The sequence below is a fragment of the Phytophthora infestans genome, genomic scaffold (assembly GCF_000142945.1).
Source record: "Phytophthora infestans T30-4 supercont1.16 genomic scaffold, whole genome shotgun sequence".
NCBI lineage: Eukaryota > Oomycota > Peronosporomycetes > Peronosporales > Peronosporaceae > Phytophthora > Phytophthora infestans.
This window is the reverse complement of record NW_003303743.1, coordinates 1,153,834-1,177,905: the sequence shown is the minus strand read 5'-3', so window position 1 is coordinate 1,177,905 and position 24,072 is coordinate 1,153,834. Positions and strand designations below refer to the sequence as shown.

Sequence of the window (24,072 nt, the reverse complement as noted above, 5' to 3'; positions counted from 1 at the left end):
CGTTCGCCCCTGGATCCACTTGGATATCATCAATCGTGACCTCCTCTGTGGTCAGTGGTACCTCCGGGATTACCGCCATACCTTCTCCAAGATCCTCGGCGTGTAGATCCCCGCCTTCACGGTAGCAGACTTGTTCATCTTCGGTCTTTGTCTGATCCACCCTTGGATCCAGGCACCGCGACTCTCCTTCGACCGTCATCCCTTCTGTCTTCGTGGGGTCGGGTATCCTGGTACTGGGGAAGTCACCTGTCGGATCCAGCCGGTCCTCTAACGAGTCTAAACCCGACGGTTCGGGTTTGACTAGCGTTGCCACTCTCGATAGGGATCCAGGCACTTTATCCAGTGGAAAGCTTGGATCCACTTGTGGATCAGCGGGATCCGGCTGTTCGGCTTTAGCCCTCTGCAATCCTTCGTCCATCGACCCTGCGTTATCTAAGGGCCGACTCTGGGGATCGTCCCCCGTCGTGGATCCAACCTCCATTGCTTGGATCTCAACCCGTCGATCTCTCTGCAGGATCTTTCGCGGAGTTGGATATGAAGGCCGATCCACCAAGGGGCCAGTTGGCTCCGCCGGGAGCTCCACCTCTCCGAGAGATTCGATCTCGGTAGTCGCCTCGTACACCAGATTCTGCCATTCTCTGTAGCGGCGGGATCCCACTGACACATATCCAGGTCGCCTAGGGATACCGTCCTTCGCCAACCATCGTCCGATCTCTTCATAATGGTCCAGTAATAGTCTCTTGTCGCTGACGTTCGTGACCTGGAGGTATTGCGATCGACCTGGTCCTTGGACTACGGTAGGTACCCATTTCTCGCCCCGAGTGACCCACAGTTTCTCATGTTCCACCCACTTCAACCGGTCTGACAGCTCCCAAGTTTCCCCGGGCTCGATCCAGGTGGTCTTATCCGCCCTTATGATCCTCATCTTCGCTCCATACAACGGCCGCCGTCCGCTGAGCTGGATCCGCATCTCGTCAGGGAAACAAAGTGTCCCATCCGCCAGATCCAACCTCACTCCGGCTGGCACCATGAAATCCATCCCAAGGATGGCGTCTTGACCAGCGAGATCCCCGACCCAAATGTCAAACCAATACACCAAACAACCTGCCAGCGTGATCTTAATTCGCGTTCTCCCGTTTGTACGGTATACGCCTTCACCAATCCCAACACAATCTTGGATCCGACTCCCATCCACTTGGCACCCAACCTTACGAGCAAAGGCGGTATCCAGTATAGACACCTCGGCACCACTATCTAGAAGTAGGATTGCTTTTTCATTGTTGATCTTGCCCCCTACCTTGGCTTGTCTGAACCACTTTCCTGGGGCATGGTACTTCCAGTATCCACGGGACTCCCCTGTTAGCAGATCCATGGATCCAACATCCTCAGATCCACAGGATCCAGTGACCAGACAGACCTTAGGTGGATCTGCAGTGACCTCACCCTTGGTAGGCTCAAACCATCGACCATGTTGGCGTTTCTCCCAGTAACCACGTGTCTCTCCTCTTTGTAGATCCAGGGTTGAAGAGACTTTGGATCTGGAAAACTCGTCCACTTGGCGCAAACTAGAGACCCTGGCAACTGACACTTCATGTAGATCACGTGTATTATCGACTGGATCTAGGGTCCTGCTACCTGGATCTAGCGATGTCTTGTTCACAAATGCATAAATGCAGTACCTAGAACGCTCGGCTCGTACCGGATTCAAACCCGGCGAGCGTCCTAGTTTAACATCTTCTCTGCCACTTCCGGCAACATCCCTCGGTGCTTGGCTGGATCAAACCATTGGCGGATCTGGTTGTAGAATTCTTCCATCGGGCACTTGCCGACGTCGTGAATCTCGCCACACCCGCGACACACGTAGAAGCAATGATCCCCGGGATGACCTTTCTTGCCACACTTCTCACAGACCAGATGTTTCCAGCATCCAGATTCAGTGTGCTTCCGGGATCCGCACTGCGAACACCTGACTTGTGCTGCCCCGTCCATGAGATCTCGGGATCTGTACATCCCACGGTCCCCGAGTACGATATCCCCCGGTCGAGAGTTGTCTCCTGTCTTCGCCGTTCGATCGTTGGACGCAGTGAGACAGACTCGACGGTAATCTTCAGGGTCGGAGTCCGAGCCGTCGGATCCTGACTCAGTTCCTGAGTCGGGCGCCGTGACTTGGTGGACACGTCGAGCTGGGGCCGTAGGCGTCGGAGCCTTTTGGCGATACTTGCCGGACCCGACCGCCGCCTTCTTCTGGCGGTGTTTCGCGCGATCCACCGCCCGCAGTACTTCTTCAAGCTCGTCTGCGTCGGGAAGTCGTAGCAGGGTCAGCCTGTCGGCCAGATCCACATCTCCCAACGTCTCGATGAAATGATCCACGTGTTCCCGCAGTACCTTGGATCCCCCATCCTTGATCTTCAGCTTGGCCCGTAGACCGGCCACATTTAGTCGATGTAGATATTCCAACGGGGATTCATCCGATCTGCGGCGAGCATGGTAGTATTGTCGTGCCACCGACACTCCTAATCCACAGTACTGGGTCTGGAAACTGCGCAGCAAATCTGGCCACTTGTTCCTGGTTGATCTGCCCAGCTGCCGATACCAGTTCCTGGCTGGCCCCGCTAGCAGATCCGCAAAGGTCAGACACTTCTCAGCATCCGACGCTTGATCTCTCATGAGGGCCGACTTGACTTTGCTGATCCATGTTCTCGCTCGGTCCTCATCTTGATCCTTGCCCGTGAACTCCTTCAAGTCCGATATAGCTGAGATCCGTACCCTCTGGATCATGGACGATCCACCTGCCCCGGCTGTGGCCGTTGCTACCACGGCTGCCGAAGTGGATGGGCCATCCAGATCGTCTGGGTCGAACTCATCATGGGAGTTGTCCCCCTCTACTGACTCCATCTCCACGTCCCGTGCTCCATGTTCGTGGAGCACTTGCACTTGTGGCACGGGCGCTCTCATGCCCTGTTCGGCCAGGAAGCGATTCATCGCAGCTTCAAAGTGCCGCTGCAGGGTGCCCGAGGAAGTGTCGGAAGAGCCTGTTGCCGTCTGGTCCACTGGCGGGATTGGATCCGTGAGGTGATTACCTCGAGCCTGATCTGACGATAATCCCACTGGCTTCTTGCCGGATCTGGCTCGATCCTGGCTGGATTGCGTCAAATCGCGCGTAGGGCGTACTGGATCCCGAGCTTTCACGTTCACAGGGGCTTCCTGTCCTCGGATCCTCGCCCGCGCTTCCAGCATGGATGCCCCGGAGGGTCCTAAAGTCATGCGTCGTGGTTCGGACGACGTGTCTGACTCATCCTCAGCGGCGGATTCGTAGTTTGAGGACGCAGCTTGGCTGATCCTCGGCGACGACACTGGATCCATAGTACGCGACCTTTCTCCGGTGATGGACTTAACTCTGGCAAAGAGGTCCCGCGTCGCGGATACTATGAGATCCAGGTCTAGCTCGAAGATATCCTCTGCGTCGAACACACCAGCTACGATGTCTGACTCCGTAAGCAGACGTAATAGATCTTTGACTGCCACCAACTTGTTCGCCGTTTTCGTTGGTGCTCCCACCGGTTCCCTTGGATCTTCGATCTGTCGTGGATTCAGGATCTGCATGACAGGATCTTGATGCAGGAAGTCGCGTAAAGCTTGGTGGCGATACACAAACTCGAGATCCTTGTCGGACCAGCTTGACCTGGATCCAGCTTGGTCTTCTTCCGACTCTGGAGCTTGCATCTTCTTCCGCGTAGTCTTACTCGTTTTCGTCATCTTTCTTGTTTCTTCGACTAGCGGGCTTGGGTTTAGGTACGGTGTTGGCTTAACCGGTGAGTCTGCAAATGCATACCGTTTCGCCTTCACTTTCCCTTGTTTTGTTAGCGGATCTTGACTTGCGTCAAGATCCGCAGGGGTCCCCGAGGGGACCTGGGGAGGATAGAGAGGTTTCTCTTCTAGATCCGGATCCGGATCCACCTCTCTTCCGTCGACAGAGTTCCTCCCAAAACTCCATCGATCCGCGGATCTTGTTTCATTCAGCAGCGTCTTCGTCGATCCGACCTCCGACGACGCCTCTTCCCCTGGCTCAATCTTCACTTGAGCATCTTCTTGGGACTCACGGTGAAATCCCGAGTCACCAAAAGATCCGGGCACGCGCACCATTGTGGTGTAGCGGGATCAGCAAAATCTGCGAGATTGCCAGATCCAACTTACCAACTGCGCCCAGACACCGACTAACGGAGGGGGTCCCCCGATGATCCGTGTTCTGCTGAACTTTCCTCACCTTGTGTACCCGTCGGTAGGGCGGGATCTGCTCTCTCGGTAACTTCCGAAGAGTTCAAGTGGTGAAGCTTGAGTGTCTTGGCGAGACGTGGGGATGGGGTGGAGCAGCAGTGGAAAATCTTCACTCTGCGTCCGTGGATTGTTCCGAATCCTAAGCGAATATTCGAGCTTATGGATCCGGGGCCTAGATCGTGGATCCGGCCGTAGGGTTGCCTTGCGGGTGTGTTCCCTTGCCTTTGCGTTCCTTTGCGTTGTCCTTTAAGTCGTACTTGCCGCCTCCTGTGACGGGATCTTGAAAGTTGAGAGCCTCTAGGGTGTAACCGACCAAGTAGTAAATTCGGTTAACCTGTCGGATCTGCACGAGTAAAGGAAAAGCTCACTAGGTTGTAGGATCTGGCCAATGTATTATCCAGTTATCACTACCAACACTAGATTCGCAATTCCCAACCTTCTCGGAGCTCGTACGGCCAATGTAGTTCCGGTTCTTGAGGGCAGGAAGGCACTTGCGTGTCACTGTGCAAATTGGGGTCTGTATTGATATTTAAGCCTATACCTGCCTGGGTTTCTACCTTCTATGTCTTTCATCTGCTAAATCCCTTACCAGGCTCGGCTGCATGTCCCTTCTTCCCTTGACCCATCATCCCAGCTGTGTTATCTTCAGATCCACCGGATATATGACGTAATCATCATGGTCACCCTATTATGGGTACACTCATCCGGATCCAGGTCGCTTGGATCCACCTCACTGTAATGGTACACTCGCCGTGGATCCGAACTCTCCAATCATCCAACATCATCTTGCAACCGTTTGTGATCTCCGTTGTCCTACGAAAGTTCGAGATCCACTGTATCCCTCATCCCTATACCCTGGATCCAGGTCCCTCCAGGCGGGATCCTCCCTCCTTGGATACGAACTCGGAAGTATGGGATCCGGGGTACCTCGCGGTGGATCTTGACTCTTCATTAGCCGTGGCTACTAGATCCACCGTCAGAGAGCACCGACCATCCTTCCTTCATAGGATCCGCACTCGATCCACTCTTGTATAGTATATCCCATATCCATCTTAGTGAATCCAGGTAAGGGTGGATCCGAGGTAAGTCTTGGTGGATCTTGCCTTCTCGTACATCGCTCATATCAGATCCATCGTCATTCCATACGGGGTGCTGCTCGCCATGGCTAATCCACCACAGGCAACTTGCACCCGTGCCAAACAACCCAAATCCTCTATAATCACCTGAAATTGTCACTGATTCGGGATAGTGACCCCGCGTCAGGACCATTCTCTTATTTCTGAGAAAGCACTTCACCACACGTGGGTGAAGTCCGGATCGAATTTCGTGGCAATAAGGTAAAGTATAGGACAACGAGACCATTTTCAATGGGTAAATTCAAACAACCCGTATATACAACTGCCACATCAACGTCGATGTTTGTGCCACGAAGAAGGTAAGTAAGTACATCAACAAGTATGTCTACAAGGACTCGAACATGACGACAATCACGATTGAGGGCGAATAGATTCGAATGAGCGAATTTCTTCACATGGCTGCGTACATTCCGGCCCCACACACGTAAGCCAGTCCATCTTCTCGAGGCATATAATGAAAGGCGAAATAGCCTAGCACGGTTGCTGTAAGCAACCCGTTAGTTAGAACGCTAACATCCGCTTGATACACGTGAAAAGCTCTTTCCATATTCGGATCGTTAACATCCGCCCAGACAATGATAATCGTGTTTTTCGAGACTCTCGTCCTGAAAAATCGATTAGGAACGCATCCGCTTCTTTTCGCCACGTTGTCTTCCTGATAGCGATTGACCCCAAAGCTAATCTTATCGCTGGCGGCCTCCCAACTTTCTGTACTGCTTTACACCACATCGCAACCTCCTCTATCACTACTGGCAGATTCGCTCTCACACCCATTACCATCGTGATTGCCGCTGCCCATGTGTGAGTGGCGATCCAACCAATGTTATTGGCTGACTTAGTCAAATAACCCCGAGCAGCCACTAAACATCTGCCGCATCTGAGCTATGTGCGACTAAGCCCGTCAACGCAGTCAATTACTCCGCGATCGTCGAATCCGTTGCTACTGGAATGTCCTAGATGAAGATTGGGGGGGGGGGCAGAGGCACTGGGATCCACGGTACCTTCACCGCTACAATTAGTCGTCGGTACGCCACCAAACAGTAGCAATGCGGCATGAATCCTGTCTTCGCGCGTCGGTATAGTTATACATGTTCTTGAATGTGCTATTAGACCGCACCAAATCTCGCCCAAAACTGCACATAGCAATATCGACGGAGCGAACGCTATCTCGCATTTTCTACAGGACCGTGCTGCAATCATCATCTGTATACGTGCACATCTGCATCCCGGTAGCCCCCAGATGCTGTGTCACCGTTCTGGTAGCCTCGCGAGTGCATGCTCGATAAGGGTCGATTATGCTGATCGCAAATAGAGCACCCAAGCACTTAGCCAACAGGCGAACTCGCCACGATTCGGTCTAGGCTGCTTTGTCTGTGTGCGTATGCCAACGTGGTTAGCTTTGCATTAAATAGCACACGCATGAGATCTTCACAGTAATATTGGAACGAATTGACTTGATACTTCGTTTGCTGGCCAGCGGTCGGGTGCAGCTCAGTTGGAGCAGTGGACTTCGCTTCCTGAAGAGCTTGTGGACTGCTCGTACTACCGTCAGGTAGCGTCGATGATCTGTGTGGAGGTCTGTGAAGCCCTTGGGGTTTTCGGCTAGCGGGAAAGCAGTGTCAGGGCTGGCGGTGATATACCGCTTCTGCTCAGCTGATCCTTCTCCAGACCAGAGCTTGCAAAGGGCCTCTCCAGCCGCGGCTGCGAAGCCAGTTATCAGCGGACGTGCTCGCGCCGGGATTGGCTTGGGTGGCATGCTCTCGTTCGAAGCTAGCAGCACGCCCGGATATTTCGCCGACAACGATCGCCGGTGTAGACGGAGGATCCGCGGTGGCAGCGCATCTTGTGTGGGTGTTCGGCAGCTTAATACTTCGTCTGTAAACAAGATTTGTATTCGCTTCCCCTTCCTGCCAAGGGTACTGCCTATTGGCTTAGAATGCAACATTTACGTGACAGATATTGTCAATTTCGCTCGAATTTGCCGGCGCGGAGAGGCTGGCCAAGTTAACCCATTCAGTAACCAAATCGGCGCGATTGGCTAAAATATATTGTGGCGCGCGTTGCTTTTCATTTTGACGTTTCTCCCCCATGGATGTTGGTGTTTCCTACTGCAACTAAGACACAGGCACTTGCTCGCTGGCACGGTGTATCATGAAAAATCTTCCGTGGTAAATGTAGTGATGTATTTGCTAACCTTATTACCTGTGTTCCAGGTTCACACGAGCCGCAGATCTCGGGACTACGAATAATCAAACTGCAACATCTAGTGCTTGGAAACCTTCTAGTCGGGTAAGTACAGCACTTTTGGCTGGTATTGCTGGATACGGACACGAGATTACATGTTTTGCTGTTGCGCCATTAGATTTGAGCTATTGTTGCTCGGTTGAAGTGCGAGAAATGGAAGAAGCTGCTACAAAACAGCATGCGCACCCAAATACAGTGTTTCACTGTTCGTATGGCTTTTAATTATCTCGGCTATTCGCGTCAGGACCTCGCGCGTGTGTACAACAAAAACGTCAAAACGATTGGTAACTGGATCAAAGTCTACCAGTCAACGGGAACATTCGAACGGGCAAAGTCGACGACCGACAAGAAGTTCACGAAAGAGCATAGACAATGGATCTGCGATTTCTATTCGGAGAAGCCGCTTGCGTACCTTGATGAGGCTCAACATGCCTTCCAACACGCCATCACGTCAGCATTTCAAAGTCTTCAGTGTGGCGGATTATGCACGACTGTGGATTGACCTACAAAGCTCTCGAGAGGCGTGCCATGCATATCAAGGAGCAAGATGTGTTTAGATTCGTTGAAGAACTGAGCAACATTGACTGGACTCACCACAACCTTGTCTTTCTTGACGAGGTCTCTTTTGACAATCGAGGGATGATAAGAAAGAGAGGGTATGCTTTAAAAGGGAAAGCGCTGGCTATTCAAGGTGATTTCCAGAGGAAACCTGGGGTGTCCATCTTAGCTTTCATCGGTGTTCACGGTGTAATTGATTACTTCAACGCCGAAGGAACTTTTGATCGTGTTGAGTTCGTCAAGTGCTGCAAAGACTTTGCGTATTCAAGCAGAGGAAACGTTCGTCAATATCCAGGCCCTAACTCTGTGTGGATTTTGGACGGTGCGACGATACACAGGCACTCGGAGATTGTCCACTTCCTTAGAAGCATTGGAGTGGTCCCAATATTTCTGCCTGCTTACTGCCCATTCTTCATCCCAATCGAGTACATGTTTGGGTACATCAAGAAGGCATTCCAGAGGTATTACAACGAGAAAAGCGAACGAGATTTACTACCGTTTGTAGTGAGAACATTTCGCCGGTTTGAAATTTGTTGTACGGCAAGCGTGTTTGAGCGCTGTAACTGGCGAATTCATGGTCACTTCGATCCCACTGGTCCAATGGCAACATAGAATCGACACATCATTGACCTTTGTGGTAATGATACGGAACCCGAGGAAATAGAAGATGAATTGGGATTTATTGAGAGACGCAGGTATTTGTAGGTTGAAGTGAGGCGAGTGCTTCGTGCCTACCGACGAATTAATCTTGATGTTCAACGTCATCAACGTTTTCAATTTTCGTAAGTGGATCAACCACGTCACTGACCGCGGCCGGGGGGATATTATAGAGAAACCCCTCAATGACTGACTTTCGCGCCAGCATGGCCTTATCTTGGGCATCTAGTCGTAGTCTCAGGGCTTCGACATCTTGACGCAGTTGCTGGCTGTCCGCTATTGATGCATTTACGCAGTCTAGCGCCATTTTGCTGATCGTGACCGGATGGATACCTGCTGTTCAGCCAGTGAATTGGCCGGCCTGAGAAGACTTGTAATATACTCTGGTGGGGGTTCCGAAATTGCATCGCTCCAGGTAGACCTATCCAGGTTTCGTGTGATGTGGGTCGCCACATTCGCCACACAGTAGTTTTTGCGCGAAAACTGGACGCCCAACGCGACTGGAGCTGCGAGACTACGTCGCGAAGGGAGCTCTCGGCCGCTGCACCAGAGCGATCAGTTGCAAGTGGTCGTACGCATGCTGCTGTAAGCGATTCAAGGTCTCTTGCCTTTGTGATGGATGTCCCGTACTCGTAAATCATGAGTTTGATTATCTTACCACGTCGTGAGGTCATCCAGAGGCTCCAGACATCCTCGGTCTTTTCATTGTCAACGATGTGATTGTTGTACTTAAACTGCATGAGCTTAGACCAATCCGACATTGTCGATGGCTCCATAATCCAAACACCTTCCACTTTGACGGCCCGACCTTTGATTCGATGGCTGAACTTCCCCCAAAGCTTGCGTAGGATGTCCCGGAAGGTGGATCCCTCAGCCAGAAAGTTGTTTAGCGTTTCACCAGAGGTTTCGCGCTGTCCACGTGAGTTCTTGACAATGGGTTTGACAGCCAGTTGGAACTGATCCGACTCCAATGGAGATGTTGTCACCCTTCGGGATCCTGACGGGCCTTGCGGTGTTGGCGTTCGTGAACGAGGGTGTAGAGTTGGTATCAATGCTTGAGGGGGTGTCCGAAGTCGCAACGGGTATGGCGAGACGCGAGTTGGTGTTCGAGCACGCAGTGGTGCACGTGAGGGACTTTCATCTGGATGCTGTGGAGAGGGCAAGTGGGGGCCGACAACACACACAGTAGAGCCCTCTGATGGGCTTTGCGTCCCACCTCAAGTGATGGCCGCCACCGCTTCTCCAGCATCATTTCCTTCGCTCATGTTGCCGGTCGAAGATTGCAAAGGGAAACCTATTGTGTAAGCTAAATTATGCTCTTGGATAGGCTTGCCTGGAGCGGCCGCGTTGGAAATTTGGAGTAGAACCCACAATACTGTAGACCCTGTCGGACGTTATGTCGACCACACCACATTAATTTTGCTTGAATTTTATTGGCTAAAACGTTTTCATTTCCTTTTCCTTAAACAAAAGAATCAGCCATGAGCAGCTACCCGACGGATCCTTCGCCCATGTTGCCGCAGTCGGCGCTGACGCAGGCCGCCGCCGCCGCTGCTGCTGCAATGCCCTTCGGCTTGGGCGGTGGTGATGCTCCAGACGCCAACGGATTTCCCGTACAGCAGCTTCCTCTGTCTCCGAACCTCATGCGCAATCTGGGTGATCGCTCGTACGACAAACGCAAAGGAGCTGCCATGGAGCTCGAGAACCTCATCAAACAGCTGCAGGAGAACGCCGCGTCAATCGAATTCCACCAGCATCACCAGCTGCAGCTCAATCAGGACTCGCCGAGCTCGCGACTCAACGCTTCCACCTCTGGCACGGAGAGTGAGAGTGTCGACGGTGTTAGCAACTCACACTTGACAGCCAGCAACCCCAGTCGCCAACGCATCCCGGCAATTATCGAGCTCTTAGGCAACGACTTTGCCTGCTCCTCCAATGCGAACCACCGGAAAGGCGGCCTCATTGGCCTAGCAGCTACTGCGATTGGGCTAATGCACGACGCGCACATGTATCTGGACAAACTACTGCCCCCAGTGTTGCATTGCTTCGACGACCCAGAGAGCCGTGTCCGCTACTACGCGTGCGAGAGTCTGTACAACATCGCGAAGGTGGCTAGAGGCCACATCCTGCAGTACTTTAACCAGATCTTTGACGGTCTGTGCAAACTGTTCGCAGATGTGGATGTGGACGTGAAGAACGGAGCCAATTTACTGGATCGACTGGTCAAAGACATTGTGACCGAGAGCGAGTACTTCGACGTGGACATGTTCATCCCGTTACTTCACAAGTACATCAGGATGACCAACCCATACATTCGCCAGCTCTTGGTGGGCTGGATCACCGTGTTGGACTCGGTCCCAGACATCGACATGTTGGATTGGCTACCAGAGTTTCTGGACGGTCTCTTCAACATGTTGAGTGACGGGAACAGGGAGATCCGCCAGGCGGCAGATAGTGCGCTGGCCGAGTTTCTGCGGGAGATCAAGCAGACAGAGGACGTCGAGTTCGGACGCATGGTGGACATCCTGGTGGGCCAATGCAACAGCAAGGAGAGATTCAATCGCCTCACTGCGGTGAGCTGGGTGCAGGAGTTCGTGAACTTGGGACGGGAGAAGCTCGTGGAGTTCTACGCCGACTTGTTGGCGGCGATTATGCACTGTATCTCCGACGCGGAGCATGAAATTCGACAGGTGGCGGAGCGAGCGAACGACGACTTGTTACAGCTAGTGAAATCCACGACAGAAGACGTGGAACTGCTGCCGTTGATGCAGAAACTCACTACGGAGCTGGGTAGCGACCACGTGCCTACCCGCATGGCAGCTTTGCGTTGGATCTCGATGCTGCTGGAGAAATACCCGAACCAGTTGTCTGCACATATCGGTCAGTTGCTACCAGCGTTGCTTCGAACTCTATCGGATATCTCCGACAGCGTCGTGCTGCTGGATTTGGAGGTTCTGGCTCGTATTTCGCTCAACAAAGTCGAGTTCGAGAAGGTGCTGAACGCCATCCTGCTGCTATTCGCACAAGACCGACGCTTACTCGAGATGCGCGGCAGTATGATCGTACGGAAGCTCTGCGTGCTCTTGGACGCCAAGAGCATTTACCTCATCTTTGCCAAGGTGTTGGGCACTGAAGCCGTGTATCTGGACAGCCAAGCAGACAGTGAGTTCGCTGCTGTGATGGTGCAGACACTGAACCTCATTCTACTGACAGCGAACGAGCTGGAACATCTGCGCGATATCTTACGTCGCAGCTTCCAGACTCGTGCTTCGGAGGACGATGTCGAGGTGTTCACGGCTCTGTTCCGTTCCTGGTGCCACAACCCCATCGCAGCCTTCAGCCTCTGCCTGCTGGCGCAGTCCTACTCGCTGTCTGCAGCGCTTATCAGTAGATTCGCAGATATCGACGCGTCTGTGGGCTTTCTCATGCAGATCGACAAGCTCGTGCAGCTGTTGGAATCGCCCATCTTCATTCACATGCGTCTACAGCTCTTAGAGATCCAGGAAGACTATCACACGGACCTCGTCAAAAGCCTCTATGGACTCTTGATGCTGCTGCCGCAAAGTGCTGCGTTTCGAGTGCTACGCGACCGACTCGCAAGTGTCACCAGCATGGCGACGGCGATTGGTCGAATCGATCTGAGTGGCGATTCCCGTCGACTGCGTACGATTGGAGACGCCCCAACCAGCACGTCAAGTAACGACGCGTCTCTGTCGGACGCTCCACGTATCGACGCAGATGCGCTACTCGCGCATTTCGAGAACGTCCAGGCGAAACACACGGAGCTGAGAAGGAAAGGTACGAGGGTACACCGAAGTTATTTATTCTGCGAGATAGATTACTGAAATGTATTATTGCTCGACAGGAATGTACGAGAAAGCGCTCGCCAAAGAACAGACCACGGCCAACGTGTGAAGAAGAAGAAGGATTAGTATAGGGCGTACACGAGAGAGCATTACGAATTTGTAGACATTCCCTTTTTTTAACGTTGTGATGTCTAAAAGTCAAGAGATCACTCGCTCTTGACTTGATCTTTGTCGATCTTGTTGCCTCGCCACAGCGCCAAGCGACCGGACGAGTTGCCGCCTGCAATGAGCTCAAGATGCGGGTGGAACGCGTTGATGGAATGCACCGACGCGAAGTTGTCGCTCTGGAGTTCGCGCACAGGACGACGGCGACCAGCACGGAAGATCTGGATCCTTCGAGGCTGCTCCATGCATCCCATGACGAACTGGTTTGGTCTCTTGGGGTCCCACGCCGCGTGGAGCTTCGTGAGCCATCGACCAGTTACATTGTTGTGACGAACGCGAGCGGAGTCAGGCAGAGAAGGCGCCGACGTGTCCGAGGGGTTACGCTGCGTAAGACTCGACGTGTCGAACATGTCGATGTACGAGTCCTGACCCACCGTCACGAGCCACGCACCATCTCGCGGAGAGAAATACGCGCAGTTAACACTGCGATGGTGCGGCAACGTCGCTAGCGGCGTGTTCTTCTTCGACGACAGATTACGCGCATCCCATAGACACACGGTACGGTCCAACGACGCCGTTGCGAGGCAGCTACACATAAACAAGGAAAGTTACTGAGTGGGTTAAACGCATACAAATCTCCAATACTCACGTACAAGTCGAGAGTCGGATGTTGGCTCACAGTGTTGATCTTCTTCGCGTGCACTTGGAAACTCGAGCTCTGCACTTTCCGCGCACGTCGATCAATGAGTCGAACGGTTCCGTCGTCGCAGCTTGCGTAGTAGCACTGAGCTGCGGCTGCAGCCACCAAACACGAGATGCCAGCGTCGTCGTTTGTATCGTAGACCACCGACGACTCGGCAGCTCGAAGGTCAAACTCTCGCACAGTCCCGTCAAAACTGCTCGACACTAATTTGGACGAGTCTGGGAAGATCAGTTGGGTCACAGGCGTGTAGTGCGGTCTGTACACAGCCAGTGGCGACGTCGAGCTCTCGTGTTTCATGCCTGGAGGCGTCCACAGCGCCACATGACCCATTTTATCTCCACAGGCGACGACGACTCGGTCGGCACGAGGCAAGAAGGCAACGGAGTAAATCCGTTCCTGTACAGCCTTGGTGATATCCTCATCTGCCAGTGTGTAGTCCACTCCATCGTCGTCTTCCAAGACGGTCTCTTCTTCTTCTTCTAATTCTTCTTCTTCCAGGTCCGCTGTGATGCCTCCAAGAAACGCTTTGCTCTCTCCATCTACTGCGTCCATCACACGGAGACTACTGCCTCTAGGAAGACGAGGAGCACGCATCTTGTCCATCTCGTATTGGTCAATATACTCAATAGCTTCCACTTCCACTTTCTTGCCTTCAAGGCGTCTCGATTTACGGACCGGTTGGGTCAACCGCTCCGCTCTTTTGGCAGCCTGTGCGGCTCTCTTGACGGCTAATTGTTGCCCTTTCGCCTCCTTTGCAGCATCGTGTCCGACCAGCGTCCTGGCCTGAATTTTGGCAGTCGAAACGCCCATTTGCTGCATGAAGGCTAAGTTGCGTTGGATGTTCTCGCGACGTTTGCGTTCGTACTCAGTGAGGCCTGCATTTAGAGCTTCTTCTTCTTCTTCTTCTTCTTCTTCTTCACTTTCGCTCTCGTTACGATGCTCAATTGTTGCATCTTTCTCTTTTCCTGAAGCTCTTCGTGTCACCTTGATAGAAGACGTCCGAACTGCTGGAGGAGTCCGACGTGACGAGCGACGCAGTGACGCGACGGGGGGAGGAGATAAAGGCGGGTTACGGTTTGAAGAACGGAGTGAACGGAGGCGCTGCGGTGGCGCAGAGGCCTCGGTTGGCGCACTAGACCGTGTGCGACGCATGAAGAATTGGAAATGTCTTGGGTTTATTGGCGCCACCGGTTATTTGAGTGCGTAAAATACGCGGGAAGAAAAATATGCATTTGGACAGGATTTGTTTGTTTGGGTTGAATTCTCTTCACTTTTCTTGCGTTTTTACTAAGTGCGGTATTGGTGTCGGTCATTGAGATCGACTAGGCGTATAGTTTGCTTTTGAAATGGTTTGCTGTTAGGCTATGTTACTGAACTGAGAAGCTATCGAGCACATTTTTCCTAAGCTCCGCAAGAGAGCATCCACACAGTATCATATTTTAAGTGCACACATGTATCGGCGATGAAATACTTAAATCGGTCGTACACTGGCGTCTAACGCGCTGAAATTACTTCGAGCTATCATTACGATACCCTTAAATGTGGCGCAAGAAGTAAGACCGTCCTCGCGTCTGGGCAGCAAGCAGCTGCTATTTATGTTTTACGCCTAACGAAGTAAGACCTCGAAAGTAGATAGCACGCTGCACTCCCTTTCTAGTCTCTCAATGTAGAATCATCACCACCGTGCCTACGCGAAACCCATTACGATGTCAAGATGATGTCTTCTCTATTGAGCCTCCTTTGGTAAATCTAAGCTACCAAGCTGCTGCAGCGCTTGGACCAACGCCAACCACTTAACTGTTTCCAAGCGCACCGCCTAGTACCTTCCAAGTCATTTACGATCAGCATTTCGAGTGCGACCGAGCCGGCAAGCCAGCGAACACAGGCAATTCACCTGACAGAGATCGAAGCGGATTGATGCTCAATGAAGATAAAGGTCATGGCAGCAAAGAAGAGCGTTCCTGAGTGTGAGTGGGCTACTGTTCATTTGAGACACGACATATCGCGAACACCCAGCTTTAAATGATGTTCGAGTATGCGCGGCCCACCGCCATCGAGCTGCAGCGGACATCAAGCATGACCCTGTACCAAACATGCAGGCATTTGTTAGAGCTCAGATAGCTGCAGGGATTCAGGCTGTGAATATGAGTGCCAGTATCTTGTCTTGTGATGCCGTGTCACATAGTAGCGCGAGGAAGCGTAGAAGCGGAGACGTGAGTACGGACGCCGGAGACAGCTGTAGGGGAGAAGAGGAGTTTCTACTCGAAGGCAAATTGAGAAGTGATTAATCAGTTAGAGTTGGCGGCAGCAAGCTAGTAGCTGCCGCACAACCAGTAGTTCTTGACAGCCGGATATTCACGCACGTATACAGGTCATATCCTAAAACCTATCTTTCTCGAAGCCTGTTTTTCCCTGTAACTACCAATGAAAGCCTACGAATCCTAAATCTGATCTTGGTCGGAAATTTTGCACAGCGTCCCATAATCACAATTTCCGGATGGAAGCTTGATTGTTGCAAATCCATGGTTTTTCAGACCAATATGATTGTAGTATGATGGAAAGACACGCAATCTTAAGGTTACGCCGGTCAGGATAATCTGGCCAGCTGAACTCAAATAATTGGCGTGGCTGGTCACTGCCATGCCATTGGCCAGTGACCACCACGTCACATGACCTCCCTTCGAAGACGAGCCTCTCCTAGAGAAAAGGGTTCTCTTTTTTCTTTGACTTCCAGTAGAGGTCGATGAGGCCGGGAATTTGCGCTAGATTCTCTACGGGCTCCCAAGTGGCTTCCTTCTTGGTTTCACCAAGCCACCAGATCTTGTACTGCGGGTTCCCCTTGTACGTGCGATGTCCAATGACGGCTTCAACGAGTTGTTCCTCGGAGCCATTGGCTAACACAACCTTATTCACCTTTTGCCTCCGCTTGTGGTCTTTGTGGTAGGGATTCAATAGTGACGTATGGAACACCGGATGCAGCTTCAATCCGTGCGAAAGGTCTAGCCCATATGAGTCTCGAGATATCTTCTTCAGAACCGGGAAAGGTCCAATAAATCTCGGAGCTAATTTCTTCGACTGTGCGTACTCATTATGGCGGATGTCCATATTCTTTCCGTCAAGTAACAGTGTCCAAGGCTTGGACAAGTCTGTTCCTGTCGTAATAATGTTTCATGTGCCTTTGAACTTCACTCATACGGTCCTGTGATACATTGAGGAAGACCTCTTGCCGGAGTAAGAACTCTTTTGCTGCTTTCTCCAGCTTGTTGAAATTCTGGATCTAACAAAACCTCATCGGGCATGTACGATATATGCCCAAGCTCCGCTTCAAACGGTGCCATTCCGATCGTCGAATGCACACGTCGATTGTAGGCAAGCTCTGCCATATGAAGAAACTCATCCTAATCGTTCTCGGCTGGGTTAACGACCCCACGAAGATAATCCCCGATAAAACGGTCCGTACGTTCCGTTTGTCCATCCGTCTGTGGTCTAAATGCCGATGACAGGTTATGCTGCGTTCCCATAGCAGATATAACAGCCTGCCAAAACTTGGACGTAAATTTGGAGTGTACATCAGACATAATCGTCCTTGCAAGGCCATGATCTTTAACATAGTTCTTCATGAAGACATTCGCGCTATCCTCTGCGCTATCTGTCGTCTGCGTTGCAATGAACTTTGCACGCTTGGTCAATCGATACACGATGACCATAAATGACATTATAACCATCCTGGTTGGGAGGTAAGAACACAATGAAATCCATCGAAATATCGATTCTCTACCTCTTGGTACTTCTAGCGGTTGAAGTAATCCCGGCGGTTTCACTTGTCTCGCTTTGTTGCGCTGACACATTTCACAAGTGCTGCAATAACGCTGGATATACTTCATCATCTTCGGCCAATAATACTTCTCTCGTACTGCGACGTAAGTCTTGTACGATCCAGAATGTCCCTTTACAGCATCGTGGTTCTCGCAAATGACACGGTTTGAGAGATCTTTGTCGACCGGAATATACAGTCGCGGACTTTCATCTTCATCGGTATGGTAGTATAAAACACCATCATCGAGCGAGTAATGCGGAACCTTGTCTCCAAGCTTAATCTTCTTGACAATTCTCTGCAAGACCTTGTTCCACGAATATATCTTCTTTGCGGACTGTGCTACGGTCACTTTGTTCGCTACCATGGTTGCCACAATCGCACGGGTTTGAGCCGTATCAAGAAGTTCCTGAAGGCTTACTTGCGCATTATTAGGCTCGAACCCAGGGTTTCCTGATAATGCGTGTGCGAATACATTCGTCTCTCCTAAGATTGACTTGAACATTGGTCGAAATTCCGCGAGTTCATTGAACCATTGCGCAATGCGTCTATTCGCTGTCTTCTGCGTAAGAATCATCTCGATGCTCTTATGATCGGTTTCGACTAGGAAGGGCTTGTCTAGCAGATATACACGCCATGCTTTCAGCGCATACATGATTGCGAGAAGTTCTTGCTCGCGTACTGGGTAGTTCAGCTCTGCAGGTTTCATCTTCCGGCCAGTAAGAGAATTGAATGTTCCAACTCTCTCTCCTTTTGAAACAAGACTCCCCCAATTGCGAAATTCGAGGCGTCCATTCGAATACCGAAAGGCTTGGTGACATCAGGAAGACCGAGAACCGGTGGTGATGACAAGTGTTTCTTTAACTCGTCAAAACACCGCAACTGGTCCTCATTGAGCTCGATCGCATCTCGAGAACGTATTCTCTTGATACATTCGTGCAAAGGCCCTACAAACTGAGCAAAATCCTTGCAAAATCGAGAGACGTAGGGTCAGTTGTCCCCAGAAATCTTTCCATTTGCTTCTTTGTCTTGGGGAACTGGCCATTCTGTGATAATCTTCATCGAGCTGCTTGTGTCGATCAGCCAACGACTTTGTGCTTTTTACAAACGGATCTTCGGGTTTACGAGTCTTTCGCTTACGCACACTGAAACTGATGCAGTAGCAACGGATGTAGATCAAGCACAACCAGTGAGTATCTAATCGGACGTTCACTCCGTAAAATTCTGATGCGGGACAAGGATCCACGTAAAACATGATAGCGTTAAGCCGCAGACCAACAGATAGAGTTTCCGATAGTGTGTGCCACAGTAGTGCGCAACCACACCAACTAGCCACTGAACGTAACCGTTCGTGCTGAGGCAACCCCCTTTGTGATCCAGTGCTTCCCCGACTATGTGGCTGACACCAATAACCTCACGACAATTCGCTTCTGGCGATGCCACCACGAGTGCCCTACTTGAACCGAAGCTTGACACGACCAGTGCTACTATGTCACGTAGTAGCGCGAGGAAGCGTAGAAGCGGAGACGGCGAGTACGGGCGCCGGAGACAGCTGTAGGGGAGAAGAGGAGTTTCTACTCGAAGGCAAATTGAGAAGTGATTAATCAGTTAGAGTTGGCGGCAGCAAGCTAGTAGCTGCCGCACAACCAGTAGTTCTTGACAGCCGGATATTCACGCACGTATACAGGTCATATCCTAAAACCTATCTTTCTCGAAGCCTGTTTTTCCCTGTAACTACCAATGAAAGCCTACGAATCCTAAATCTGATCTTGGTCGGAAATTTTGCACAGCGTCCCATAATCACAATTTCTGGATGGAAGCTTGATTGTTGCAAATCCATGGGATTTCAGATCAATATGATTGTAGTATGATGTAAAGACACGCAATCTTAAGGTTACGCCGATCAGGATAATGGCCAGCTGAACTCAAATAATTGGCGTGGCTGGTCACTGCCATGCCATTGGCCAGTGACCACCACGTCACATGCCGACGCTAGGGTCATTCCCAAATATCTGACTAATGCCTGACATTTAGCCCGTCAGGAGGCACGCTCGATACAAACTCCGATGAAAAGCTTTTTTTTTCGAGATAAGGCAGCTTGGCGGTTTTAGGCCTGCTGTTAGCACCGCAACGAATCGGCTCCGGTACCAGTTCTGGTCTCATCCGTCGCTTCGGAGTTTTACAGACAGCATCCTGATGTACTCGTCGTCGATTGCACTAACACCACGTTAAGGCACAACATTCTTCTCTTAAACACTGTTGCTTTGACTGGGTTATAATAAACACTGTTCTACTAGTGGCTCAGTGGTCAAACTTAAGGTGACTTTGTCTCAGCGTTCCCCACCGCAGTGAATTATGGAAGATGCTGACACACGGGTGTTTTTATCTGATTGAGATCTCGTTCCTCAAAATTCTTTACATCAGGTTATTCCAGCCGTTCCTACAATGATTTGCTGGTGGAACATGAACCGGAATGTTCTAAGCAAAACTTGCCAAGTGCTGGATCAAGTTAAGTAAACCCTGACCAAGACAAATTCGGAAGCTCCTGGGAGACAGACTCCTTTATGAAGACCTACTATGAAGCCCTCTATTCAGACACGGAAGCTGCGTTCAAAGAAGCTCGTGTTACGCTTAAAACGAAAAGGCCAACTGTGACAGCGTATCGTGATCAACATTGGTGGATATACAAGACGAAGATAGCTCGCTATTGGACGAAGCGGTAAGCACACTTCCACGCCAAGTATAAACGCTAGTTGCAGACGAACCGATGCGATTTAAATACCGTTTCCACAAGGTGCTACCGTGGTCGATTTCTTTACGTAGTGCGTTGAGTCTGCTTAGCGAGTAAAAATGCAAAGATAACGCCTCATTGTCTACAAGACCACCGGTACGCTGCTATTGTTCGCATTTGACATTTGAGGTTCGAGCTAAACTGAGAAGCTAAGGAGAGAGGCTGCAACAATTGTCAACAGAAGGGCTCGGTCATCGTGTACTGGTGCATTTCGAGCTGTAAATAAAAGGACTTGCAACCACGAGCTGACGCAATAACTGACTCCAACGGTGTTTTGCGACTCTCCCCGACCACTTTGATCAACACTAGCGTATTAGAAAGGCCGAAGACACATTGCTGGCTGTGCACGATTCAGTAAGCGGTCCAGCGGACAGGAGAAACCGGATCGAATGTTTCCGCTTCTGGGCAAGCCACAGCATTTGCGGATTATCCGGAAGAAACACCAGAACAGAGCGCAGAGCTCTTGTCGAACGCGGAGTTCGACACCAAGACACCAAGACCACTTCAGAGCACAGAGCTCACGCCGGGCGCAACACTCGACACCGAAACCAAGACAAAGGCGCAGAGCCCAAGAGAAGAAGGAGCCTAGCTCCACCGCAATGGCGAATCCGCCAGCGGGTATAACACGGTTGGATGCCCTTCGTGGCAACGTCGTGCGTCTCGAGTGCCCACACGAGCACCCCGAGGGTGTTTGGGACGGAACTATCGACGCCCGCTTACGTGAAGCACGACATATCCAACCCACTCTTTCGTGATCGATGATTCGAGCCGTCGCCCCGGCTGGGTGTGCAACTTAATTCACCCACGGTATGACCCTAACAAGCGGGCCACCAGTAGTGGACACGGAAGAAGGCCTCGCCGACGTCGTCATCGCGTTCAGCAGACTTACCGGACCATCTGAAGATCTCTCCAGGGAGGTACGTGACCGTCCGCTCATGTTTCTAATTCTGTTCGTGCGGCTTCGTCGCTGCTTCGTGACCGACGGCGACGGATCCGATCCTAGCCGATTCTTCGAAGCATCCCAGACTATATTCCTGGTTAGAGCTGTCGACGTCGCGACCCTTGGCACCGATTCGACGTCGGCGACGCCGGACGTCTGACCTTTTGCACTCGATGTCGCGTTGCACCACGCCGACACCCATACGATTCTCGTAGTGTTATTGGCTGAAACTATGTGAGAGAGCCCAGTAATAACCTGCAATTGTTTAGCTTGCTAACTGCCATATTTACCATGCGCATGATCCCCACTTCTAAGGAGAACCTCATGGATCTTGGCAAGCCACTGAGATCTACTCCGCACGCTTATTTTAGACCCATTCAGCGCCAATTCAGTACAGCAAGATTGCTTTGGCGCCAAGCTTGTGCACCTGTTCCGACCAAATGATAGGAAGCTTTTAAAACCAGCGCGGAGCAGTAATTGATGTCTGGGCACTGCAGATTCTGCCAATCCCTGCTTGCCGTTGTGCGACGTGCGCATCGGACGTTCCATGACGGTTTGTAACAATAGATGGATTGGAAGTTCTAAACGGCCATGGAGCATGAACAACAACGCCACATTTGGTGAGCTTGGTCTCCACGAACAGCAGCACCTTAATTCGAAAGAGTGACTCATAAGTGGGTGTCGAAGGGGTGTACGTTTTACGTCGTTTGCATTTCTTGACGTACAGTGATTCAAAAACACTCACAGACATATTGGCAGCTGGCATGTCGCGCGAGCGGCCTCTGCCTCGCGATCTGCCCCCAATAGTGTCTCTCGACACACCACTCAGATGAGGCCTCCCCACCGAAGAGCAGTGGATTTCGTCTGATACTCATGGCATTATTTAGCAACGAGGAGCGGCACCAGCTGATCCAGGTTTGCCATCAGTATGTACTGCAGCAGGAGCACCCCCAGTGACTGTAGCAGTGACAGCGACAACAACGGCGACGCCAGAAATCTCGGAAGCTGTGGTTGCTACGTTGATCTAGCTCGCGCAGGCCAGACAGCAGATGGTGGCAGCCACCCAACTACTTGTACGAGAACAACGCGAGCTGCGTGACCAACAACCAGTGGCAATGGTGCGCTCAGCAGCTCTGCTCTAATCAGACCAAGCGTGAATATCGACACCACAGCGGAGCCGGTCACTTTGGAAGGTGCCCCTCCTTCCAGTGGACGCAGTTCAGCCTCTGGTCGATCCAGCGCGCGCGGCCACAGTGGACGTGCTCGGCAGCGCAGCAGTCCAAGCCCAAAGGGGCAAAACAACCACAGATCAAGGGATCGGAGTCGGAGCCGGAGACCGACTCGTCGTCACACAAGCAGTCATCGAGGCCGAAGTAGAAGCCGCGACCTCTTTCAAACGGAAAGACGGCCACTCGGAGAGCCCAGCGGCACTCAGTCGTCTCGGGGACCGTCACCGGGCAATCATCGTCGGAGCCCACATCGGGAGCGGGATCGTTTCGATAGCCACGGCCATCGTCAACTCATTGAATATCGTGATAGCCCACGGGGGTATACTGGATAAAAGGACAGACAAGTGCAAATGAATCAGGATTATCCGCGACCGGAGCGCAATGTCGATACTTACACGACTCGTCAGCTGGACGTACGGAACGAAGGAGGAGGTTCCTTTCAAGGGCCTCTTGCCCCATACCGGTCAGGAATTCCCGAACACCTGTGATCAAGAGATACGTCGCTCACGCGGTGAAGACATCGTACATCACACAATCTTAGAGCTGATGAGCGGTGCCACCAGCTTTCGACCTTCTGCAGCGGAACTCCGAGTCCACCAAGTGAATGGTACGTACAATGATATTAACTTGCGATCGTTTTGGGCTATGTCCCTGCTGGACCGTGTTGCGGACATCCAGCAACGAGAGACGCTGATGAACCGTTACCGTGTCACCAAAGTGACCGCTAAGATGATATTTGCCGTGAGCTTGGGCACCCGTCGGTTGAATCACTTCCTGCCGCCCCCAACGCATAGTGGAGGAGGGCGTTCCATCACGCACGATCCGGCCACATGGTCATCGGCGGCCACGAGCCCAGCGGCTTACATCTACTCTATTAAGGATTTGCGCCTAGCGCTTTCTCGTTTTGGAGAAGCTGCAGTGGAGTGGTACCCCCGTCCAGTGGCGGAGGTATTTCGGTGTGTCTACATCTATTTGCTGTCGGAACTGCTATATCAGGCTCCATTGAACCTAATCTACGCTACTATCAATCGCCACTCACGTGTTCACGATTCTGTTTCAGTCGATACGTGAGGAGCCCCCTCAAGCGCAGGCTATCATGACGAGCGGCTTCCTGATTACGAACGACTCGTCCGAAATGTGATTAACGAAGGACTGATAGCCACATGGGCCCGTAATCAGCCTTCCCGTCAGTCACCACGAACTGACCGCAACTACAAGCCGCGTAACTCGCGACGCTCTTCGAGGGATCACCCTACAGCATTGCACTCTCCGCGCAGGTCAAGGCATTGATTCCGATGGTGAATGACAGTCAGTCCTGCCTTCGCTTCCAAACAGTGAAAGGCTGCGACTTCTCAGGATGCAAGAATAAACACGAGCTGGTCCGATTACCTACAGCGGCCTTCAACCATGTGACCAACAAGCATGGAGAGCTAAAAGCTGGACACCCGAATCTTTCGAACTGATGCCACGGAGGCGATGAGCAGACTATGAGACCAGGCCACTTACATACTGAATCTACACGAACTGCTCAATCGTCTCGATCATTATTTATTCAGCCAGTGCTGAGCGTGCCTGATGCACTACCACTCCCCAATGACCTTGTATTGTGCACTACGACCACACACGTCGCGGAGACGGATGATGTGTACGTAGCACTGGCATTTGACGGAGGGGCTCGGGCCCCTCAGCGTCGTAGTGCCCGAGCTGCGTGTGGTCTTAATCTGGTGAGCTCCTGTGGCGGACGCCCAGTGCCG

General features: G+C 51.7%; 2 protein-coding genes across 2 annotated transcripts; one reads left to right on the top strand and one right to left on the bottom strand.

Annotated features, from left to right (window-relative positions):
• Nucleotides 1-10,351: 10,351 nt before the first annotated feature.
• Nucleotides 10,352-12,894, top strand: PITG_08827 (VAC14 family protein; the record flags this gene model as incomplete). Its single annotated transcript, XM_002902842.1, has 2 exons — nucleotides 10,352-12,668; nucleotides 12,736-12,894. The coding sequence occupies 2 exons, from the start codon at nucleotides 10,352-10,354 to the stop codon at nucleotides 12,783-12,785; spliced, it is 2,367 nt and encodes a 788-aa protein (XP_002902888.1).
• A 481-nt stretch (nucleotides 12,895-13,375) lies between these two features.
• On the bottom strand, nucleotides 13,376-14,696 carry PITG_08826 (uncharacterized protein; the record flags this gene model as incomplete). The annotated part of the gene is made up of 2 exons (XM_002902841.1): nucleotides 13,376-13,429; nucleotides 13,491-14,696. The coding sequence occupies 2 exons, from the start codon at nucleotides 14,694-14,696 to the stop codon at nucleotides 13,376-13,378; spliced, it is 1,260 nt and encodes a 419-aa protein (XP_002902887.1).
• Between the last annotated feature and the right edge of the window lie 9,376 nt (nucleotides 14,697-24,072).